At 43.8% G+C, this 19,675-nt stretch overlaps 2 protein-coding genes and 1 long non-coding RNA gene across 4 annotated transcripts in view; 2 read left to right on the forward strand and 1 right to left on the reverse strand.

Annotated features, from left to right (window-relative positions):
- The window catches only part of LOC108030650 (uncharacterized), a 34,075-nt gene extending 19,170 nt beyond the window's left edge, over nucleotides 1-14,905 (forward strand). For both annotated transcript variants that reach the window (XM_017103668.3, XM_017103669.3), the window contains exons 3-7: nucleotides 6,895-7,118; nucleotides 13,413-13,557; nucleotides 13,620-13,742; nucleotides 14,343-14,501; nucleotides 14,561-14,905. In XM_017103668.3, the coding sequence (XP_016959157.2) occupies nucleotides 6,895-7,118; nucleotides 13,413-13,557; nucleotides 13,620-13,742; nucleotides 14,343-14,501; nucleotides 14,561-14,778 (869 nt within the window). In that variant the 3' untranslated portion in view covers nucleotides 14,779-14,905. The remainder of the gene's footprint in view (nucleotides 1-6,894; nucleotides 7,119-13,412; nucleotides 13,558-13,619; nucleotides 13,743-14,342; nucleotides 14,502-14,560) is intronic.
- Nucleotides 14,906-15,082: 177 nt separating this feature from the next.
- Nucleotides 15,083-18,090, forward strand: LOC108030651 (uncharacterized). Its single transcript, XR_007763642.1, has 2 exons — nucleotides 15,083-15,520; nucleotides 15,579-18,090. It is a non-coding gene; the product is annotated as an uncharacterized LOC108030651 (long non-coding RNA).
- Nucleotides 18,091-18,268: 178 nt separating this feature from the next.
- Nucleotides 18,269-19,623, reverse strand: LOC108030530 (vacuole membrane protein 1). The gene has a single exon (XM_017103419.3). It carries the CDS (start codon nucleotides 19,614-19,616, stop codon nucleotides 18,303-18,305), a length of 1,314 nt encoding a protein of 437 aa, XP_016958908.2. The 5' UTR covers nucleotides 19,617-19,623; the 3' UTR covers nucleotides 18,269-18,302.
- Between the last annotated feature and the right edge of the window lie 52 nt (nucleotides 19,624-19,675).

The following is a 19,675-nucleotide window of genomic DNA, read 5'->3' on the forward strand; positions in this document are numbered from 1 at the left end:
CCGATGTCTGCGGGTTCCGGGCTGCAGGAAATGCTAAGTATAAGCCCTTAAATGGGCATTAGCCCGCTGGCTGGCTGGGTTCAAGGGGAATTCTCGAGGAGCGGCTAATTAAATAAACCCCTTGATTAACAAGAATAATTAAAATTCCGAAGTCATCGCAGGCAGTTTCTTGCAGGACTTTGATTTATCAGCCATAAAAACGGTTATTTAATTTATTTAATATTAGGAAGGAGCTGCAGGAGCTGCTCTAATTCAATTTAAAGCGAAAATGTTCCAGTGCCAAGTCGGGGAAAAGTACCTGAGTAGCTACTAAAGCACCCGAGGAACTTTTCGAATTCGTCCGTATGAGGAAAAAGTTAAAACTGATTTAACCACTTTATTGAACTACCAACTAAAACATCAAGAGTCAATAAATATTGAAGTTCGCTCGTACATTTTGTTTTCGAAGCAACTTTTGCCGAGCCAGCGAAATATTTGCCAAGGCATCTCCGAAACTTTCTCTAATCACAGTTCGGCGCAGAGTTGAATTCATCAAGTAAACTTATCGTTTGCAGTCGCAATGCACCTGCCGGCGTATTTGCAGTGCTCAGTGATTATCCTTGGAAGTGTCCTCTGGGACACGCTCGCTTGTTTGCGTGTGTCAACGGGCATAATAATTCTCGGGCTGCCAAGCTCCCAGCTTCTACTTTCGCTCCATATTTGTCGATGCTCTCGAGGTGGCGGTACTGGCGATGACTCGACGAGTTCCGAGGGAAAGTGGCACAAAGCTGCACGTAGAGAAAGTTCAGATTACTCTAAGAAAGGAATCGAAGCTACAAAACAACATACGACTTATTGGATATGTTTTAAAAGCCATGAGCCCAGAGTTAACCTTTTTTATTCAATTATACATTAAGGAAGAAGTGGGTTAAAGAACTGTAATATTTTAAATTTGCGGGGTTTGTTGATAATATTTTGATTCATCATTCGTTCATTTGGGGAATGTTAAGCTCATAAATATAAAGCTAGATAATTCGAAAAATATTATGACATAAATATTATTTTTATAATACAAATATTAGATTATAGAAGTAATTTAATTTTTGTTTGGTAAGAGGTCTATGTCAATATGATATTCTGAGCTTATGTGGTACTTAACTATACGATTCTCGCAGTGCAGCTAAAGATCCCCGTACTTGCGAAGGTTGGTCCACGCGTGGGGCAGGGCCCAAGGAAACGAATCGGGAGGCGCACAAAGTTAGAAAGCAGAGTAAACATCCTTTCGCAGCCAGAGCCAGCGAAGACATCTAGTGTCCAGGGGGCGAACGGAGAAAGAACTGCACTTGGAGTTTGGGCCAAAACACATTTAGGACCGCCAAACACATCCGGCATCCCGCCGCCATCCTCTACCGGAAGCATTACGCTGCAGAATGGCTCCTCCCCTGGAACGGCCATTACCAGTGCGATTCCGGGGGCCGCGAGTTATGGTGACGACTTGGACGTTTGCAGATTGTTTGCGAATCGCCTGTGGCAATCGAGGGACTCTAAGCATCAAGATAAGTCCGAGGGAGCGGCCAAAATAAGTTTTCTGCCGGGGCTTCCTCCATCGGCCTTATAAAAAGGACTCTGTGCTGCTGGGAAACAGATCTTGTGGCATTGTGAGTAGATTAATAACGCGGGAGCAAAGCTCCCAAATTAATTATGCCAATTTTAATCCTTTCGGCTGAGGCTCGGTCTTAGGAAATGACATTCCGACCGAGTAATCCCGGCCATTAACTGAAAAATTGGCTTGAGTGGCAGATGAGGCTCACACAGCCTCAGTTTTGGATTTGATATTCCCCTGAACAGATTGAGCAGTTTTGAGCCATCTCCCTTTTGATGTGGGACACTCTCAGGACTTAAGCCGGGCATTATCCCTAATTTCGAAAATGCCGTTTTCCTGTGTTCTCGCTGCCCAGCCATCAAAACTAAGCCCGGCCCCAGTCCGAGTTAGCCTCCCAGACCCGAGTGGTTTTCCCCGCTCTGCCCCATGTCGTATCTGTTTTCCGCTGCCTCCCACTTGTTTTCCTCCTTTTTCCCAGCGAATGCATAAACAAATTGAAGATAAACATACTTATGTGTGAATATCTAGATGGGCGGGCACTGAGAGGAATGTTTAAGAGATATGTGACTGATTTCTGAACGTCGTGTGAACTTTTGTCATTAAACGGCTGTCGTGACAGATAAAAAGTTGGAGACCTAACATGACTTTGAGAAATCAAACCATTCCCTTAGTAATATATTACATATATTTAAAATGGTAGTGACTTCACTTCCTCATAAATTAAGATGTGCTCTCATATTTTTTTTTTAAATGTATATTATTAACCGAAAAATATATCACCTATTTATTCTGAGTGCAGGCAGCTGGCTCGTGAAGAAGCCGAACTTGAAGCATGTTGCAACTTCAGCTAGCAGATCCGCGGTGGCGCCTGCCCTTCGCAAATGGAATTGTTTTCCCTGAAGCTGCCAGCATTTGTGTCAGAAATGCCTTAATTTATAGAAAATGTATCTGCTGGATGGGAAAGGACTCCATCCCGGGGCTGCCATGAATGTCACATGGGCTTCAGCGTCCTGCGCGGCTTTCGTTTGTCTTCCACTCCACATTCACACAGAAAACCAACCCGACAGCCCGAAGGCAGCCTCGTTTTGCTCTTGTCCTTTGCCCAACTACCACCCCAACTCCATTTCCACTCCCGGCTCCCGACTCCCCCTGCTTTCGAGTGATTCCGCCCCTATCTATCTGGGTATATCTGCTTCCCCCGGGGCTCAGCGCAGATGCACGAAAATCCCGATGCGAACATGGGGGTAAGCACAGCCCCCACTAAGCCACTCCTCGCAATCCTGTCCAGAAATGATTGAGGGATTTCTGGCCGCCTAGGAGCCAATGATAACGGAAGCGGCAACCGAGCACTTTGCGCTCCATTTTCACTCCACACAACGTAATTGATATTTTACAATTGTCTCTGCCGGTTCATTTCCTTGGCTTTCGTCCCCCGGACGGAGGGGCCTGTGCCAAATTGTGCAGAAATTCTATTTCTATTTCTCACTCTGGCCCCATCCCTCGCCGGCTGCCATGTGGGATGCAGATACGCAGATACGGATGCGGACACAGATACAGATACAGATGCACACGGATCTCGGGGCTGTGCTGCCCCATTTGTCGCTGTCGATGTTCCACTCCCAGCTGAGTGAAATTATTCAACCAGCAGCAGCTGCAAGTGAATTTATCAGGCGGGGAGCTCCGATAACACAACTTCTGATATACATATTCAGGAGTGCAGCAGGAAGTCGTGTCGTTTCTCAAAACTAGCGAATCCCTAGCATGGATGTTGTTGAAGTTGTAAATTATTTCGAAAAATTAACTTTATTATACCTCTCTATCTTTGTAAATCTATATTATGTTACTTAAAACTTCTCAACAGATCTTCTATATTCGTATGATGTTTTAATGCAAAGAGAATAATAACTATATGTATTTGAATATAGTTATGTGTAAACTAATTTGTAAAGTTTTCTTGAAACTTTAAAAATGGATATGGAGTGTGTTTACCCATCTTTTCTTTCTTTTTATTCATGAACGTTTGATCTTAAGCAAGTAAGAATTTGGTTGCAAATTAAATCGGTTTTGTTAGAGCCCCAAATCAACTTATTTAGAACAAGAAAACAGTATTCTTCATTATAGAAAAATCCACACAACTACTCCATTTTATTTGTAAATATTATTTGATTACCAACCGTAATGAAAAAGCCATTAGCCCGCCCTTGAGCAAACCGACCCTGTGCCACGGTCATATTTCGCTGGTATCATGATTGTGAACCATTACTTAACGCTAATCTGTTAATCCCTCGTTAAGGTCATGACTCGCGAGTTATTTTTCTCTTGCTTGTTTGTTCACTAGAATATTGAATGTTGAGCAACGCACAGAAGTTAGCCGGAAGAGCCGGCTCCAAAAATTTCCACCGCCTGAAAGGCCACGGAAAATTACTCACCAAGTGGCTTGCGGCCAATTTGTGCAGGTGGCAAAGGAGGGGCGGGCCACGCCCCATCTAACCACCCACCTTACGCCCAGCTCGGCTCTTTGCCTCTCACTGCTATTTACTTTGCCGGAGATCAAAGCGAAATGTGTAACGAAATTGCCAATTACATATAAAGCAGGAAAACTGTCTACCTAGTCAGGCAGTTGGGGAGCTCTTTTGGAGGAGATGCAGGTGGAAAAATATGTATCCTCTCTTAGTTTTGCAATACATATATTAGGGCCCGTTAAAATTAAATGGTACAGGTGGTTTTTAAATACATTATACTAAGTTAAAAAGGTTATATACAATCTTGAATACCTTAATGGTGGCCCCAAAAAGTATGCTACTGTTTCTAAACTAAGCTCTGGGTCTCCCCTCTTTATTTTTCTCTGTGCAGAGCATCAATAGGGGCTAAAACAAAGGGCAGCCAAGACCGTCAGCAATTCAATCCGAATTGAGAATTCAATTTTGAAGTTGGCAAACGCGGCGACGACAACATTTGTGACCGAAAATGAGGCATTTGCAGGGAAGCCGGGGCTCACATGACGGCTCTTTTTGCCCATCATCCGCCTCCTGTTCTGGGCGTAAAACGAATTTGTAGTAAATTCCTTGGGCGTGCTGCTGTCTTTCTGCTCCTCCGCTGCCTGCTCCACATCTCCTGGCTCGCCAGGATGCGGCGTCATCTTTTCGTGTGCGTTTTATTGGGGGCGAAATTGAATTAGTGCGGCGGCGGGAGCGGAAGCGGTTGCTAGGCAGGAAATTGCCTGAAATCAGGCGCACGTAAGCTCATGGGGTGAACCACCTCCTAGTGCCCAACCCCCTCGCACACATTATTGTGTTTCATTTAAAACCCGCCCCTGCGTCGCTTTCATACCATACTGTGCCGTACTGTGCCAGACTTTGTAGCACGATGAGAGGAGTCCCCGGCTCATTTGCATGCCACGATGTCCACTGGCCAACTGGCGGAGCAGCCCCTCCAAATGGCTCTCGTTTCATGTTAATGCATTTGGCACTTAAGCGCCATAGTTTGCGCCATCAAACTAATTAAAAGTTGCTTAAATAATGCGATATTATTTTCGCATTGCCGCTTGTCTGCAGCTGGCCCTCCTCGACTTTCTGGCGCTCCTCGCCGTTGAGGTCGTTTTGATTGAGCCGCGGCAAATTAAAAGTTCAGCGCGGAAACTGTCCCCCTTGGACACTTCAAACTTATCGCTGAGAGTGGCCAGCGATAGAAAAGTTCTTGGGAAAAATAGATATCCCCACCATGATGTCCCCACCTCCAAGGATATGCAACGAGGTGGTGGGAAAAGATGGTTTTCATTTTCCTATAACTTCTGCAAATGCTAGAAATAAACGACATTTAACTTTTAAGGCTGTCCTGACACCCTTTTATCTTTAGATTCCCATTCACAGTAGCTTTTTTGACCAGCTTCTTCAGGAAATGAATACGTTTAATCATAACATATTCTTCATTGCCCCTTTAGAAATAAGTGGTATTAACCGTTAAGGCATGTTTTAACTTTGTTTTATCTTCAGATTCTCGCTCCTTGTAGCTTTACTGTAAGTTTTTTCAAAAATATATTTCATCATAACTTTGTCTCTTTTTATCACACAATTTCCCCAAAATGCAATGCCCTTTTAAAGAGATTTTGGAGAGCCCATTCTTTTCCCGGCTCACCGGTAGATTAGGTATTAACGTGTGCGTTGAATTCGTGATCAGGCATTATGCAAATCCACCGCATCCAGTTGCCGGGCCCCACTGCAGTCTGCAAAGGCATAATAAACGCAACTAGTGAGCACGGGAACATGTGCGAGTAATACGCGAAGCGAAGCGTAAATGAATTTTTCATCCTTCCATTAAAATTTAAGTGCACATTTTCCGGCGCAGCGCACGAGACGCCGCAGCGCCATTAAGCCAAAGGAAGTTGCCAGCGGAGACGTCCTGCAGATTTCTGGGGGCGTGATGGGCTGCATAAGTGGGCGGGGCAGCTGGGCTTATCCCGTGCATGTGGGCTGTGGACATATTCAGCACAATACATAGAGAGTGTGCTGCACGAAATGTTCTTTTTACAACAAGTTGAAGATGCAAAGTCGTCAATTGTTGCCTATAAAATTGTAAATGTATATAAAAAGATTCAAGTAAAGCCATTCTCAAAACCGAATTTACTGATAACACCTTTCCTCATCTGCCAAGCCGAAATGTATTTTTAAAGAGAGTATTTTTACTAAACAGTATGTGCGGAGGGGAGTTTGAAGCCGCCATTTAGGCAATGGAAACCTCCTTGGGTTGGACAGTTCACTTCCCTATGTTCAAGAGAGCATCCTGCGAGGAGTCCTGCAGAGCCTAATAAATCTGGAACAGGACGCCCATCCCCGCCTATGTCCGACCTTGAGAGACCAGGCTCTGCTCAAGCAGATGAACCTCAACAGGCTGGAAGCCAGATTCTTCTCCATGACGGACATTCCCAAAAGCATAGAGGGATTCATTCAGCATATGGCGACGCTCTACAATCACTGCATGAGTCTAAAGAGTCTACAGAAGAAGATCGATCAGTCGGATCCCTCAAAAGGGTGGACAGATATAGGGTTTGCGATGGTCGTATTCTGCCACTGGCACTTCATTATTTGTATCTAGTGAAGCACGAAATAGCTAAATAGCTAATGAAGATAAATATGTAGAAGGATATGCAGCTACTGTTTCTAATAATATACCTCTTATATTATTTTAATTTAGTAAATATTAACAACACGAATTAGATTAAAGTTTTATTACTTGGTTAAATCGAAATTGTAAAGAGTTAAAGAGTTATAGAAACCGAAATATTATAATGCTAAATATGACTTTCTTCCTTGCAGACTACATGCAATCGCTGTGCAAGAACCACTTCCTGCAGCAGCTTTATAGGAAGATCGATGGAGCAGTGCTCTGGTCGCAGAATGAGAGGAATCTGGACTGCATCATCACCTTCCAGACGCACTCGGTGCTGCAGCGCTTCATGCTCCGCTTCGACATGCTGCAGCTCGACTGCAACGATCACCTGCTGGTCTACGATGGAGCCCACGCCGTTGCCACGCCCAAGGTGAGTTCATGGATTACGCATCCACCCTCGTGTCTGGTAATTATGCCGACATTGGCGGATGCCTCGAGAAAAAATATAACACTCCTGCGAGCGCGATACGAGCCCACATTTTATTAGTAATATTTCACATTTGCATATGCAAATCGTAGAGGTAAAGTGAATCTGTTCCATAGGACTTTACACTGATGATAAAGCTTCGTGGGTACACTGAGAGCAACGCGAAACCAAAAACATCGAATCATAAGATATTAAAGGATCGTATTACTATATCGGTGTAAAATAAAGCGAATGAATTATAAAAAGCGGTAGTCAAAATAAGCAGCGCGTTTCACTACTACGGAGGTATTTCGTATCACGTAGGCCGCCTGAGCTGCTTCTGCAAATGACCTCCAGTCTAAATCAATGAAGGATTTAAAAGATTGTCTATTAAGTCAATCAACTTTTTCTCAAGTGCATTAGAGTACCATCCGTTTATTGATTCGCCTGGAAATGGCTAATCACGTGAGTGGGTCGAGCAACGCCGTGTGAACAATTAAATTGTGGTAGCAACGCAGTCGGAGCTTGCTACTCGCACATGTGGGTATCGGATTCCCGGGATATGGGATGCTGTCGAGGATGGGGAAAGTGCAGGGCTGTAATTATGTATGTGCATACGTTCGAGGAGAGATATGTGCAGATGGATGTCGGTGTACAGTAGATTGAATTATTACGAAGTGAACTGTGAAACAGGCAATTCAAATTAGAATCACTCATGGCAGCATGATATGTATGCAAATGCGCATATATGCTAAGTGAATTAAGTGATGTTGCTTCTCCATTTTCGTAATCAAATAAAAGTCATCGATACTCCTGCAGCATAGTGTGCCAATCAGATTGCCCCTCCTCCTCCCGCGCTCTGTAAATAAAAAAACACCCCACAAAAGTATAAATATTTATTTATAGGTTTTTGATTCGTTTGTTTAACCATCGGAAGTACCGGCGTGTTTACATGGGGCGGGTAATGTATATTTAATTTGTCCCAGATGGGAGAAGATACTATCCTGGCCATCAGCGTGCATATTCATATATTTGCATACCTTCATTATGAAATCGCTTGCTAGCGTATGTGGGTGCAAAAAACGTGAGCAGCCTAATATTCATACACTGCGATGGTTTTTAGTGGGTATTGATTAGCATATTATAATCGGGTTATGCTTTTATTATTTAAAATATGTAAATACAATGCGATACAAATGAATACATATTCCTGTTTAAATGCTAAAAAAATTCCAAATAAAACGCATTTTTTTGTATTAAATAAGATGTAAGCTATACCTTTTAAATACTTTTATCCACTGGTTATGATAGTTTCTTAAATTCTTGCCAAGTTTAACTTAAAGGACATCCTAATTCGTAGTGAAATTCCTCCGAAATTGGCCAGGGAGAACAGAGCCCATTGATGTATTCCCCTATCGATTACATGCCAGATCCCTCGAGCTGCATCCCGGTTAAGTAACGTTTAAGGAATCCGATGTCGCCGCACATCCTTACGTATATGCAAATATGCGCTGGCATCACATGTCGATAGTTAAGGCCAATCATTGCTTAGTTTGCGACACTCGAAGGCGGCTGGGTGGATCGGGAGGATTGGGGGACTGGGTGGGTGTGGGCTATACGAACCCACTGCAATTTGTGGGCTTGGTGGGTGGGCAGGGTCGGACGTGGCAGCCGCAGCCACCACATTATCCAGATCACGTTGATGCCTCTGACATTTTAGGTTCAATCCCTGCGGGGCTTCCGCTCAGCCAACATGGGATGCTGATGCTCCACATACCCGGACACACATGCAGGCATAATTTTGCCGCTGCAACATTTGCAATGATGACAGCCAGCAAGGATGTCGTGTGGCAGGTTGGGCAAGTGGGTGGTTGGGCGGTTGGGCTGGGAATGTGGGCGGCTGGCTGCCACTGCGGCTGCAATGCGGCAACAGCTTCTGCTCGTGCTGCTGCTGCTTCTTCTGCTGATAGCTCTGTGATTTTATCAGCAACAATTTCCATTTTTCATTCGCCACACCCCCTTTCCGCCCACTCACTGCATTATTTAATGCGGTCTGCTTGGGGTGGGAAAGGCAGGCGCGGTGGGTGTTTTGTGCAATGTGAGCCAAGGAAAGTGGCCACAAATAGAGCGCGCATAAGCCAAATCCTTTATTTGCCAAAGGAAGCTGCGACAGTGCCACTAAAAAAATATGCATAAAAAATGTTCAACTAGAAAATTATAAAAATGCCAGCCAAGGCAGCCAAAGCGGCCAAACCCCCCACCCCGCTTTCACTCTCTTTCTCTGTTTTTTTCTCCAGGGAAAACCTTGAAACTGTATGTGCCAAAGCTGAAAACAAAAATGTTTCAGCCGCTTTCTGTCGCCTCTGTGGCGCGCGACCCAATTTCCCATCTGCTGGATCTGGGTTCTAGTAGTGGTTCTCGTGGATCTGGGCTACTTGTCCGGACTCCGGAGCCTGGGCCACTGTGACACTGGGCCACTGCCAAAGCCCCGTCATTTTCCGGGGAAGAGATTGTGTGCAACTGACATTTGGGTTGGCCAGATTAGCGGGGCAACGTAGAGTCATAACAATCTTCATTTTAGAATAAGTATGCCTAAGGTTGAAACAAAATAAAGTATTTTAACAGGTTATTATACCTCCTTTTTTCAACAAAATAAAGTATTTCAACAGGTTCATTTACTTCCTTTTTTGCAACAGTTACTTAAAATTTTTCAAAATAAATAATTGTCGAACAAATTTACCAAAATTACAAAATTACGTATATGGCACGTTAAAACAGATTCATTTTCTCGAGTTTATCGGTCCTTAACAGTATATTTTTCTCAGGGTAACATTGGTTTTGTTATAAATTATTTAAAATTACTTTTACTCGTGCATCATTTTAATTATTCAAGAATATTTCGGATGAGAAATGCTGGCTTGTATCTCGCCCTACATGAGTTCCATATGATAAGTACTTCATTAAAATTTTCTCAAAATCAGTAAGTTACTTTTATCTTACGTAAATGTACTTTATACAGCTGTGAGCGTAAATAATAAGTACGCACATTAAATATGTTAAAACTTCCGAAATGAAAGTCAGGGTATAACCCATAACAAAAGCTACATCGAGTCGAAGTAGCAACTGAAACGAGGTCGTAAATAGAGTAATTTTGCTGGTTTTGCATCCCCGAAAACCAGAGTCATCTTCGAACATTATTGACGTCAAATCGATGGCAACAAAATTAACCTTAATTATGAGGGCTCAGTGCCCGAAGCGCCAATTCGAGTGACAGTTATTATCCCAGGAGCAGGACTACAGCACAGTGATTTGGAGCAGGTTCGCCCCTGGAAGAGGACCATCGTAAATAAGTTAGCAGGCGAATGGAGGCCATAAAAGCGAAAGTATCGCAAAGTCGTTCTGCCAAATCAGGGAGGACGACGCGAGGACCAAGCCAAGGGCACCCGGCGAGCTCAACAGGCGCCATCACTCAATGGGCCAGCAACGAGGATGGGATGGGGAGTGGGACTCGGATTGGGAATGCTCGGAGGTCGGGGCCACAGCCTTAAATCAAACATGGCCAGCACGCACGTACGCCTTCATGGCCAAAACAACGAGAATGGATGAGGCACTGAATCACCGGAATCGCCTCATTTGGCCATTGGAAGGATGCACTGCCGCCTGTCAAATTAAGACGCACTCATTGGCCATCAAAGGTGGTGATTTGTGGCCAGTCGCTGCAGCAATAAATATATTTACTCCGCTTTGTGAAACTAATAGACAAGCTGCTAATTATCAGGTATAGAAAGGCCAAAGGATGAAGCAAGTTTAGCCCATATTAATTAAAATAGTTTGGAGTTCTAGTTATAATTTACAGCCTATCTCTAGCTAAGTACATGAATGTATTATAAAACATTCATACATTTTACTAAAAACATAGCTCTCCGAACTTGTAATGGGAATTCCCAATAGTTCCAAGTTGAGTTCCCATTACCCATTACCAAATAGACCTCTTAAGTACCTCAGAACTACGCTGAATTCCCCTTGAATACCCTTCAAGGAACTTGTCGCACTTTTAATAAGTCTGGAGGGGGACCTCTACCTGTTCAGGTGACATCTAAATGGTTGCGATAAGCACCTTAGCGATGTATATTTGTCGAGTGTCTTGTTTTGCAGTCCCTCTGTGCATATTTGAAGATGCAGAAGTTGGGCATCAGACGACTTGCGGTATTTGCCGCCTAAGCAGCTTTGTAAGTTCCCCGCCCCTCGGAGGGAGCAGAACCTAAGGATGCGGTGCGGGCCAGGATTTATGAATTTGACTCGGGCTAGAACCACTTTACGCTTTGCCAAAGCGCCGCAAAGTGGCAGAAGTATGTAAATGCCCCCCTGGCCACAGCAAAGGCCAAAAAACCGGGAAACGAATACAATTTTACGAATATGTAAATAGTTCTTGACAAAAGGAGTTGTCACTGCATCAAGTTGGGCGGTGGCCGCAAAAATCCAAAATTAAAATTTTCCAGCACACATACAAGCTGCTGACAAGCAGCACAAAGCGAGGGGGGGGGAAATTTTCGGGGGAAGGGGAAAAGCCGAGAAAAGTTTGCATTTTCGGGCTGCAACAAAATTAAAATATGCCACAAAGCGCGGCACGTCGAAGATGCAGGAGCTCACATGATGGTGGGGAAGGGGCAGGGCGACGAGGCCCAATACCAGGACACGCTGTGTCAAGAAAGGCAGCCACAGCAAAGCCTACAAATGCAGGGAGGCCTGCTGGGGATCCTGGGAGGACGTTGATGAACCCCCAGCGGAACTTTCATGAGCCAAAGCCAACAACATTACAAATTTACACAGCTGCGGGTGGGTGCTGAGGGTGGTGAACTGGGAGTGGGAGGGCGCGGGCTCCTGGTGATGAACCAGGCGACGTGACGCATACACGTGCCAGGCGGAGGCGAAGGACCTCCGGGAGGCGGGGACATCATCATCATTTTGCACTTTGCGGCGTCGGCGGCGGCCCTGGAAGTGGTGACGATGGATGAGGATGTGGATGAGGATGAGGATGGCGATAACGTGACCAGCCAGCAGACGACAGTGGAAAAAGTTCGCCAGGCCCTGCAGTTTAATTGCGGAATCAAATTAAATGGCTTTTGTAGCTCATCAATAAGGCATTGCTTTTTTTAAATCGCTGAATATGGAAAAAGTTTGTGAATGTTTGATAGACAAATAAATCAGCCCTCGCAAGAAAAACTCAGCTTTGCAAACTTAACTCGGGAGTATGTACATACAAGGAATGTTCTTCTTGTATAACTTAATTAAATAGTTGTTCCTTTAGAATGACATTTTTTAAAGTACTTTAAATGTGTATATACCTATTGAGAGTATACGTGGGTGTAAAACAAAACTTGGTCAATATGATCTAAGTGCTAATATAAGGCTGGAAACTGAAGAATATATCTTGAAGCAGGGCTCTTCAGGGCGAGACATGCGTATTCATGGGTGTAAATCTGGCTTGATTTCCATTGTGCCGACCAGACTGTTGCACACCTGCATGCGGGCCCAAAGGACAGGTGTCGTGGGAGAGGAGTGCGATGCCACTCGAGCACCTGTGCACGTGGTCACCTGTCCCCGCTCATTGTCTGAAAGCAGGGCGCTTTGCAGGTACACATGCTGATGCGAAATTAACCACAGAATCAGTGCTCCTCGATACGTGGCCCGCAGTTTAAGCGGGTTTGCTGCTCTGATTTCCGATTCAATTCGCCGATGGTTTCCGTTTGAAATGCAAAAGTTGCTACTCAGCTCTTTGCACTGCGGAAGAGCTCGTTTCGTTTCTTGGGCTTACATTCACCAAACTGGGTCGACAGATCCGAAGGTATTATGACTTGGGGAGTAATTTAAAATGCAATATTGTATGCCTTAAAAGTAGCAGACATGGAAAATACCAAATAAGAAATGGTGATCACTTTGATGAAATTCTCTATCAGTCTTATCAAGAAGCGGAACGTAAATGTGTTTTTCTCTCCCGTTCCACTATTGGAATAGGAAACTATCTTGTTCCGACTTCAGAAATAGAATTCCCTCGTGGTAAAGTTACTATTTTTCAATTATTCCTGCCAAGTGCCAGCCCATAAATTAGCCCCCTATAATCATGGCAAAACTCCGCTGCCTTTGGCCTGCAATTACTGGCAACGTAAATCATGGCTCCCATTTGCATACGGCGAACGCTCGTTACTGTAATTGATGATAAGCCAGCAAATACTAATTTGTGGATACTTTGGCTTGCAGATTGACATCTCCTGTCGGAACACAAAGAACACCGTCAACGCGCTCCTGACGCGCACGAACTTTGTGACGCTGAAGTACGTGACCGACGGCTGGGGAACGGATGCGAACGGCTTCAAGTTGGTGATTACGTCGGTGAAGGATCCCAGTAAGTGTGGGCGTAGACGAGTCCCTGCAGATCCCATTACAAGCCAATTTCCCCCTCCACAGAGCACACCTGCAAGGACTTCACCTGCGCCACCCGCGAGTTCTGCATCCATCCCGATCTCCTCTGCGACGGCATCAACCACTGCGGCGACAACTCCGACGAGTCAGTGCAGAATCTGTGCCAGAGTGAGTGCATTTTTAGTTAACTTTAATTTAAAACATTTCAAACAAGTCCATTTATTTACTTAAAACAAATAATACTTTTCCACCTTTCCTCATTTATACTTCATTTTAATTTTTAACATTACAAACATCTCCATCAAATTCAAATTTATTTTTATTTTTTTAAGTTCTATTAAGAGAAAGTTTTAAATTTACACTTCTAATTTAAGAGCAAAGAATGGTTTGCTTATTTCTTTCATTGATATTAAAGTTAGTAGCTGAAAGCTAAAGAACTAATTTAAAAACAATGTTTGTATATGTAAAACAGACAAGCTAATACGAAAAAGAATAGTTAAGTTGGTTGAAATATTTTTTGAGGCATTTATGTACCTTCATGCATTTATTAAAGGTTTGTTTTATTAATTACATTTTAAATAAATGTTTTCAATAACATTTTAATAGTAAATTCTTTCCTTTCATATTTGAATATTTCCCGACCCCAACAACGATATTTAGTGCCATATTATGGTTTACATAAATTTTATTGGGTTTCTAGAGCCTAAAAATTGTATTTATATTAAAATTGTGAAAAATATACTTAATGGCTTTCCTTGTACATTTTAGGCGAGACGAGCAGCACGGTTTTCGGCATGGACATGACCTGGTTCGTCCTGATTGTCGTGGGCGTCCTGCTCGTCCTGAGCGCGCTCATCGTGGCGGTGGCCATTTGCGTGTGCCGGCGCCAGGACGAGAACGCCGCCAACCAGAACACCGCTCTCCAGGGTGAGTCCCAAGATCCAAACAGTCCCAGAACCATCATCTAACCCGGTGCTTCCCTCCAGTGCACCACACGGCCGACACGAACGGGTCGTCGAAACATCTGCACTACCACGGCATCAGCGTCGGCGGGACCCTGACGCGGGAGCACACCCAGCTGCCGACGTCGGGAAACTGGCATCACCCTGCGGGACCATCCGGGTACCACCGCACTCCACACAACTTCTTGAAGATGGCCACCAAAGTCCGTCCCATTTGGTGCTTGGCAAATTCCGTCAATTAGGTCAAGATCTTTCGCACAACTCCGCCGGGCTCAGCCAGACGAACATCGCCGGAGCCGGACATCCCAATGCCAACGCCGTCGGCGCTGCGCAGAAGGACGAGTGGTTCGTCTAGGACCGGGCGAGGCAGCACTGCGGAAGGACCGATTGGCTTGAGCACAATAATCTGTACTTTATTAAGTAAATTTATGGATATTTGCAGAGCATTAAATGAAGTGAGTATGCTCAGAAACCCGACTTTCGGGTATTTAAAATTGTTATAGATATTCCATTAAATCACAAAATCTACTTTCGTTGCAGGACTGTAAGACTATATGTAACAACAATTAGTGTGGACATCACCGCGCAGGGTGTATTATAAGAGATCTCTACTCGTACCCAAGCAGAATCTCGAACGCATTGGGCAGAACGTGCCTGTTCTGTCGGATAACCAATGCACTTGTAAATAGTTTATAAATATATGGTTTATCGTTTAACTGGCTAACACCACAACCTGGCTAGCAAGAACCCTTACCCCACATCCCGAAAAACGAAATGTAGAAAAGAAGAGCCCCCGTTTTGATTTTGTGCAAGTATGTTGGCATTTATTTAGAGAATTACGTATGTTTAAAAGGCAACCAGACTGGGATTAATGGTCTCGATTGAACACTTAGTTTGCTTAGCGGGTTGCATTCAATATGCACGGAAAGCGATCCCCAAAATTATTGTATAACGAATCCGAGGTAGTCGCAGATAAAGGTAAAGGTAAATAACATTTGAAAGAAACAATCGTAAGCATTTAACTGAATTGTGAACCGAACAGAAACCGAAAGAAGTATTAAAGCTCAAAGAATAACCGATACTGTCATTAAAATATACAACTTCCGAATCTTACAACTCGAGATAACTGGCACAGTTGGCCAGGACGTTTTTACAAACTAAGCTGAATTCTAATCGCAAATGGACACAAGGAGATCAACCAAAACAAGGGATGTACATAAGTAGTCGACAATATACTTACAAAAAACCAAATCGAAACTTCTAACGCAGCTGTCATCTAAACAATTTCACCTACCACTAGCCATTGTCCACTTGAAGGTCAGCATGTGCCCCAAGATCCCCCCGACATCGTGGGGTGGGGATCATCCAGAGACTCCGACATCATCAAGAGCCGAAACCAATGCTAAACGGAAATATTCTGAGACATTAAGGACAATACAGTGAAGTCTTTTGCTTTTGATACAACTAAATTGAGAACGTGACGTGGCATGCATTTTAACCTACAGAAGTGTCCGGATACAATTTTCTACAATCAACCAAATGGAATTCTACACAAAATTAAACGACGTATAGATACATAAACAGAGTTGAAACATTTTGCTACAAAATCGAATGATAACGATCATATATATTGACGACAATGTGTGAGGAAACATGATAGTAACTTGAGAAACCAAACTAAAATGCTTCAAAATGATTGTAGTACTTCCCGCCGTTAATATTTTTTAATATATCGTACATACTACAGATACAGATGCAAGTCTTAATAATAATACTTATACTAAGAGGCAATAAGTAAGATCTTTCCGCTGCTAAAATTGTCTTTCAAAATACTTCCATAGGCCCGGTATGTTTGCCTTTTGTGGCTCCTCAATTTTTGTTTCCCAGATAATAGCCGAAAAATCGATCTACTTGCTCCCTTGCTAAGACAAAAGGAAAGTAAAGTTAAGTGCGAAATTGAACACTAATCGGAGTGGAGGTGTTAGGTATACGTTCAGCCCGATCAATGCGATTAAGTCAAATTAAATTAGTTTTGTACTTAGCAGTAACTATCTTCTAGGCATATTTTACGCTGAGAGTATCTATTCGTTTAGCCCTTTTGCCCTTCTTTGATTTGTAAAACTACACGCGTCTTATACTATATCATAAATTATAGGAAAATGGTATTATGATAAATTGAATTTTTAACCAAAATTGTAAGCAAATTGTATTAGGCGTCAAATTTTAGAAGAGAGTGTAAACCCAGAGGCCACGAGCTGAGGGCGACACATTGAATAGATATATGTTATGTGTATGGGCTGAAACCACATTCACACACGGCAACAAATTAATCTTAATTACTTAAAACGATGATAATAAATGATACTAAATAATAACTGAATAACCACAAAGCTAATTTATGCAATACAGGAATATTGAATACTGAAAATTATGCGTCAATAAAACGTTTAGGCAAGATTGTATTGTAATATCTAATCGTAATTGTACTCGTAATCGCATGCCTACTCCCCACTGGTGAAAATCGGTTAGACCCTGTCGTATATGAGTGTAGTTAAAATATACATATTTACCTAACACAAGTCGATAGGAATGGGAACAGGACCGGACGAAAGTCGATCGGGATTGGAGATCCGTATAGTTTGCAGGCCCTGACGGTCCGCGATTTGTTGTAAGCGATTATAGGCGGGTGTGGGTGGTGGGGAGAGCTTTCGTTTCCCAGTGTAAGTGTTACAATGTGTTAGGATTGATTTTTTACCTTCTACAGTCTCTAAATCTCGAAAAGACTTCGCCGCAATTAGTCTAACTCAACTTATTATATGTAAATGTACGGTACATGTGTGTATGTACCTAAATAACAGCGACAGAATATTCCGAAAGCCACTTTAAAGTCTCCTGCTTTGCCCACGCAACCATTCATAGAGCAAACTTCATACCAACATCTCTGTAAAGCAAACTGCTATCACACCGTTAAGTTACCCGAAAATTCATATATCATTATCAGGTGTAAATGAATACTTTTTGTGTGGAGTCACCCAAGGGTTCGAACTATGGGCTAAGAGCTATTTAGCTATAGATTGACTAGGTATACATCCGAAAAAGAGCGACGGAGAGTAAATCGTAGTGCAAATTGTAGACGAAATATTGCCATAGAACGGAGGCGTTACTCCTCTAGGGAGTGTACAGCCATAATTCTCCCGATTAAGTTGTCGCACGCATTCCAAGAGCAGAAAGTCAGAACTTTTTAGAATTATTGCCTTTGGTTGAAAATAAAAGGAAATAAGAGTACGCACGCCTACCAGCAACAAAAATAATGATGACAACATACTAACCCGAATCGGATGGACAATCCTGAGGGATCGCGTAAAGTAATGCTTAGCTTTGTGTTAAATTGCTGTTGAATATAAATGTACTTGTACAATGATAATAATTACGATGGCATTAAACACACTGACACAACAGATCATTAACAAGCCCCACAAACAATAACAGTTCAGAAAACAGAACCCAAATCCGAAAGAAACTAATTATAATAAAATAAAGAATATAAAACGTTATACCGACTAACTCTGTTCCATTGGTCAAAGGTAAGTGTTCCGACAGGAAATAAAACTACCAAGCTTTCAAAATTCAGATTGTTTTGATCTACTTGGAATATTGAATCCCTCGGAGTAAACTAACAGGTGTTAAAAATAAAGGTAAAAGCAAAGATCTACTAAACAAATATCAACAAAGTCAAGTGCTTTACGAAATATATTATAACTGCTGCCTATACTGTGAACTCCTCCGATGAGGACGCCCCCCCGCCGGCGTAGAGGATCATCTGCACGTTGCGCATCTTCCGCTCCTTCTCCTGCTGGCGCTTGCAATGGATTTGGGCCAGGCAGTTCAGCGAGGATACTACGAAGCAGGCGACCATGACGAATGCACACAGCTCAAAGGCTCGCACCAGAAGGCCCAGGTAGGCCAGGGAATCCGACTTTCCGGTGCCGTGCATCTGCTGCTTGGTGGATCGCAAGAGGTCCTTGATGATCTGCTGCAAGGGGGGTCCAAGATAGGGCACCTGGCCCAGGCAGTCCACAAACTTGTGGACCAGATCTTCTGTCAGTGACGCGATAACAAACAACTGTTGTATAGTAGCCTTGACCAACGCCTTGCCGATTAGGGTGGCTAGGAAAAACTTCCAGAAGGGCACGAGAAAGTGGCCACAAGTAATCCCAGCCAGATCGAACAGGGGATTGGGAACGCTGGCGCAAAACAGAATTCCCAGGAAGCCCACTCTACGCATTACCCGCTCCATGAACAGCTTGGTGCGCTCCAAAAGGTCGAGGTCACCGCTCTTTAGCTTGGCTGCCAATAACTTATCTGCCTCCGCTCCGTCCAACTCCTTGTTGGATAGCCGTGCTCTGCGGGCCATAAAGTACGGTGGTAACTCGCCAAGGGCCGTACCTATGCCCCAAAGGAGCGCCTCTGGCCGTACCTTCGATAGAATCTCCCACACATCTGGGTGATGGTGTCTGTACGGTTCCTGTGGGCAGACTTTTATGTCCGGATATGGCGGAGTGGGAAAGTCTAAGGTTTGGCACTCGTAGGCGGCCAGCGTTACGGCGGCTATGTGGGGTCCCAGGTAGAGCAGAAAGGTGTGCAGGCCAGTGCCGAAGCCCACGGATGAGAGCACTCCCAGTCCCAGCCAGTAGACAGCGAACCCGAACCTCTGCTGGCAGAAAAGCACAAAGTCTTCGTGGGGTCCGGGCAGAAGGCAAAACATGCCCAACAGCAGTACTATGCCCATCAACCACGGGCTCAGCAGCTTGGCGGTAAAGGATATCAGCAGCTGGCCGGTCTCCAGAGTTCCATATTTTAGGGTATCCACCGGGCGGCGCCAAAGAACGAGGGACTGCCATTCCAGCAGCTCAATGGTGGCTTCGTCCACTGAATCCTCCTCGCTGGGAAAGGTAGTACTAAGTGCCAGAATCTCGATGCCGGAAGCCATTGTTGATCTTGCTGTTTCAACACTAGGCACTGAGGTATCTCGTGTTTTAAATCTACGACCCAGGAGATTTTGATTAGATGCTTTACCCATAGCAACAAAGTCAACTACGATTGTGTCTTGCTTTAATAATGTTAAATTAAAATATTAAG

The sequence above is a fragment of the Drosophila biarmipes genome, chromosome 3L (assembly GCF_025231255.1).
Source record: "Drosophila biarmipes strain raj3 chromosome 3L, RU_DBia_V1.1, whole genome shotgun sequence".
NCBI classification, from domain to species: domain Eukaryota; kingdom Metazoa; phylum Arthropoda; class Insecta; order Diptera; family Drosophilidae; genus Drosophila; species Drosophila biarmipes.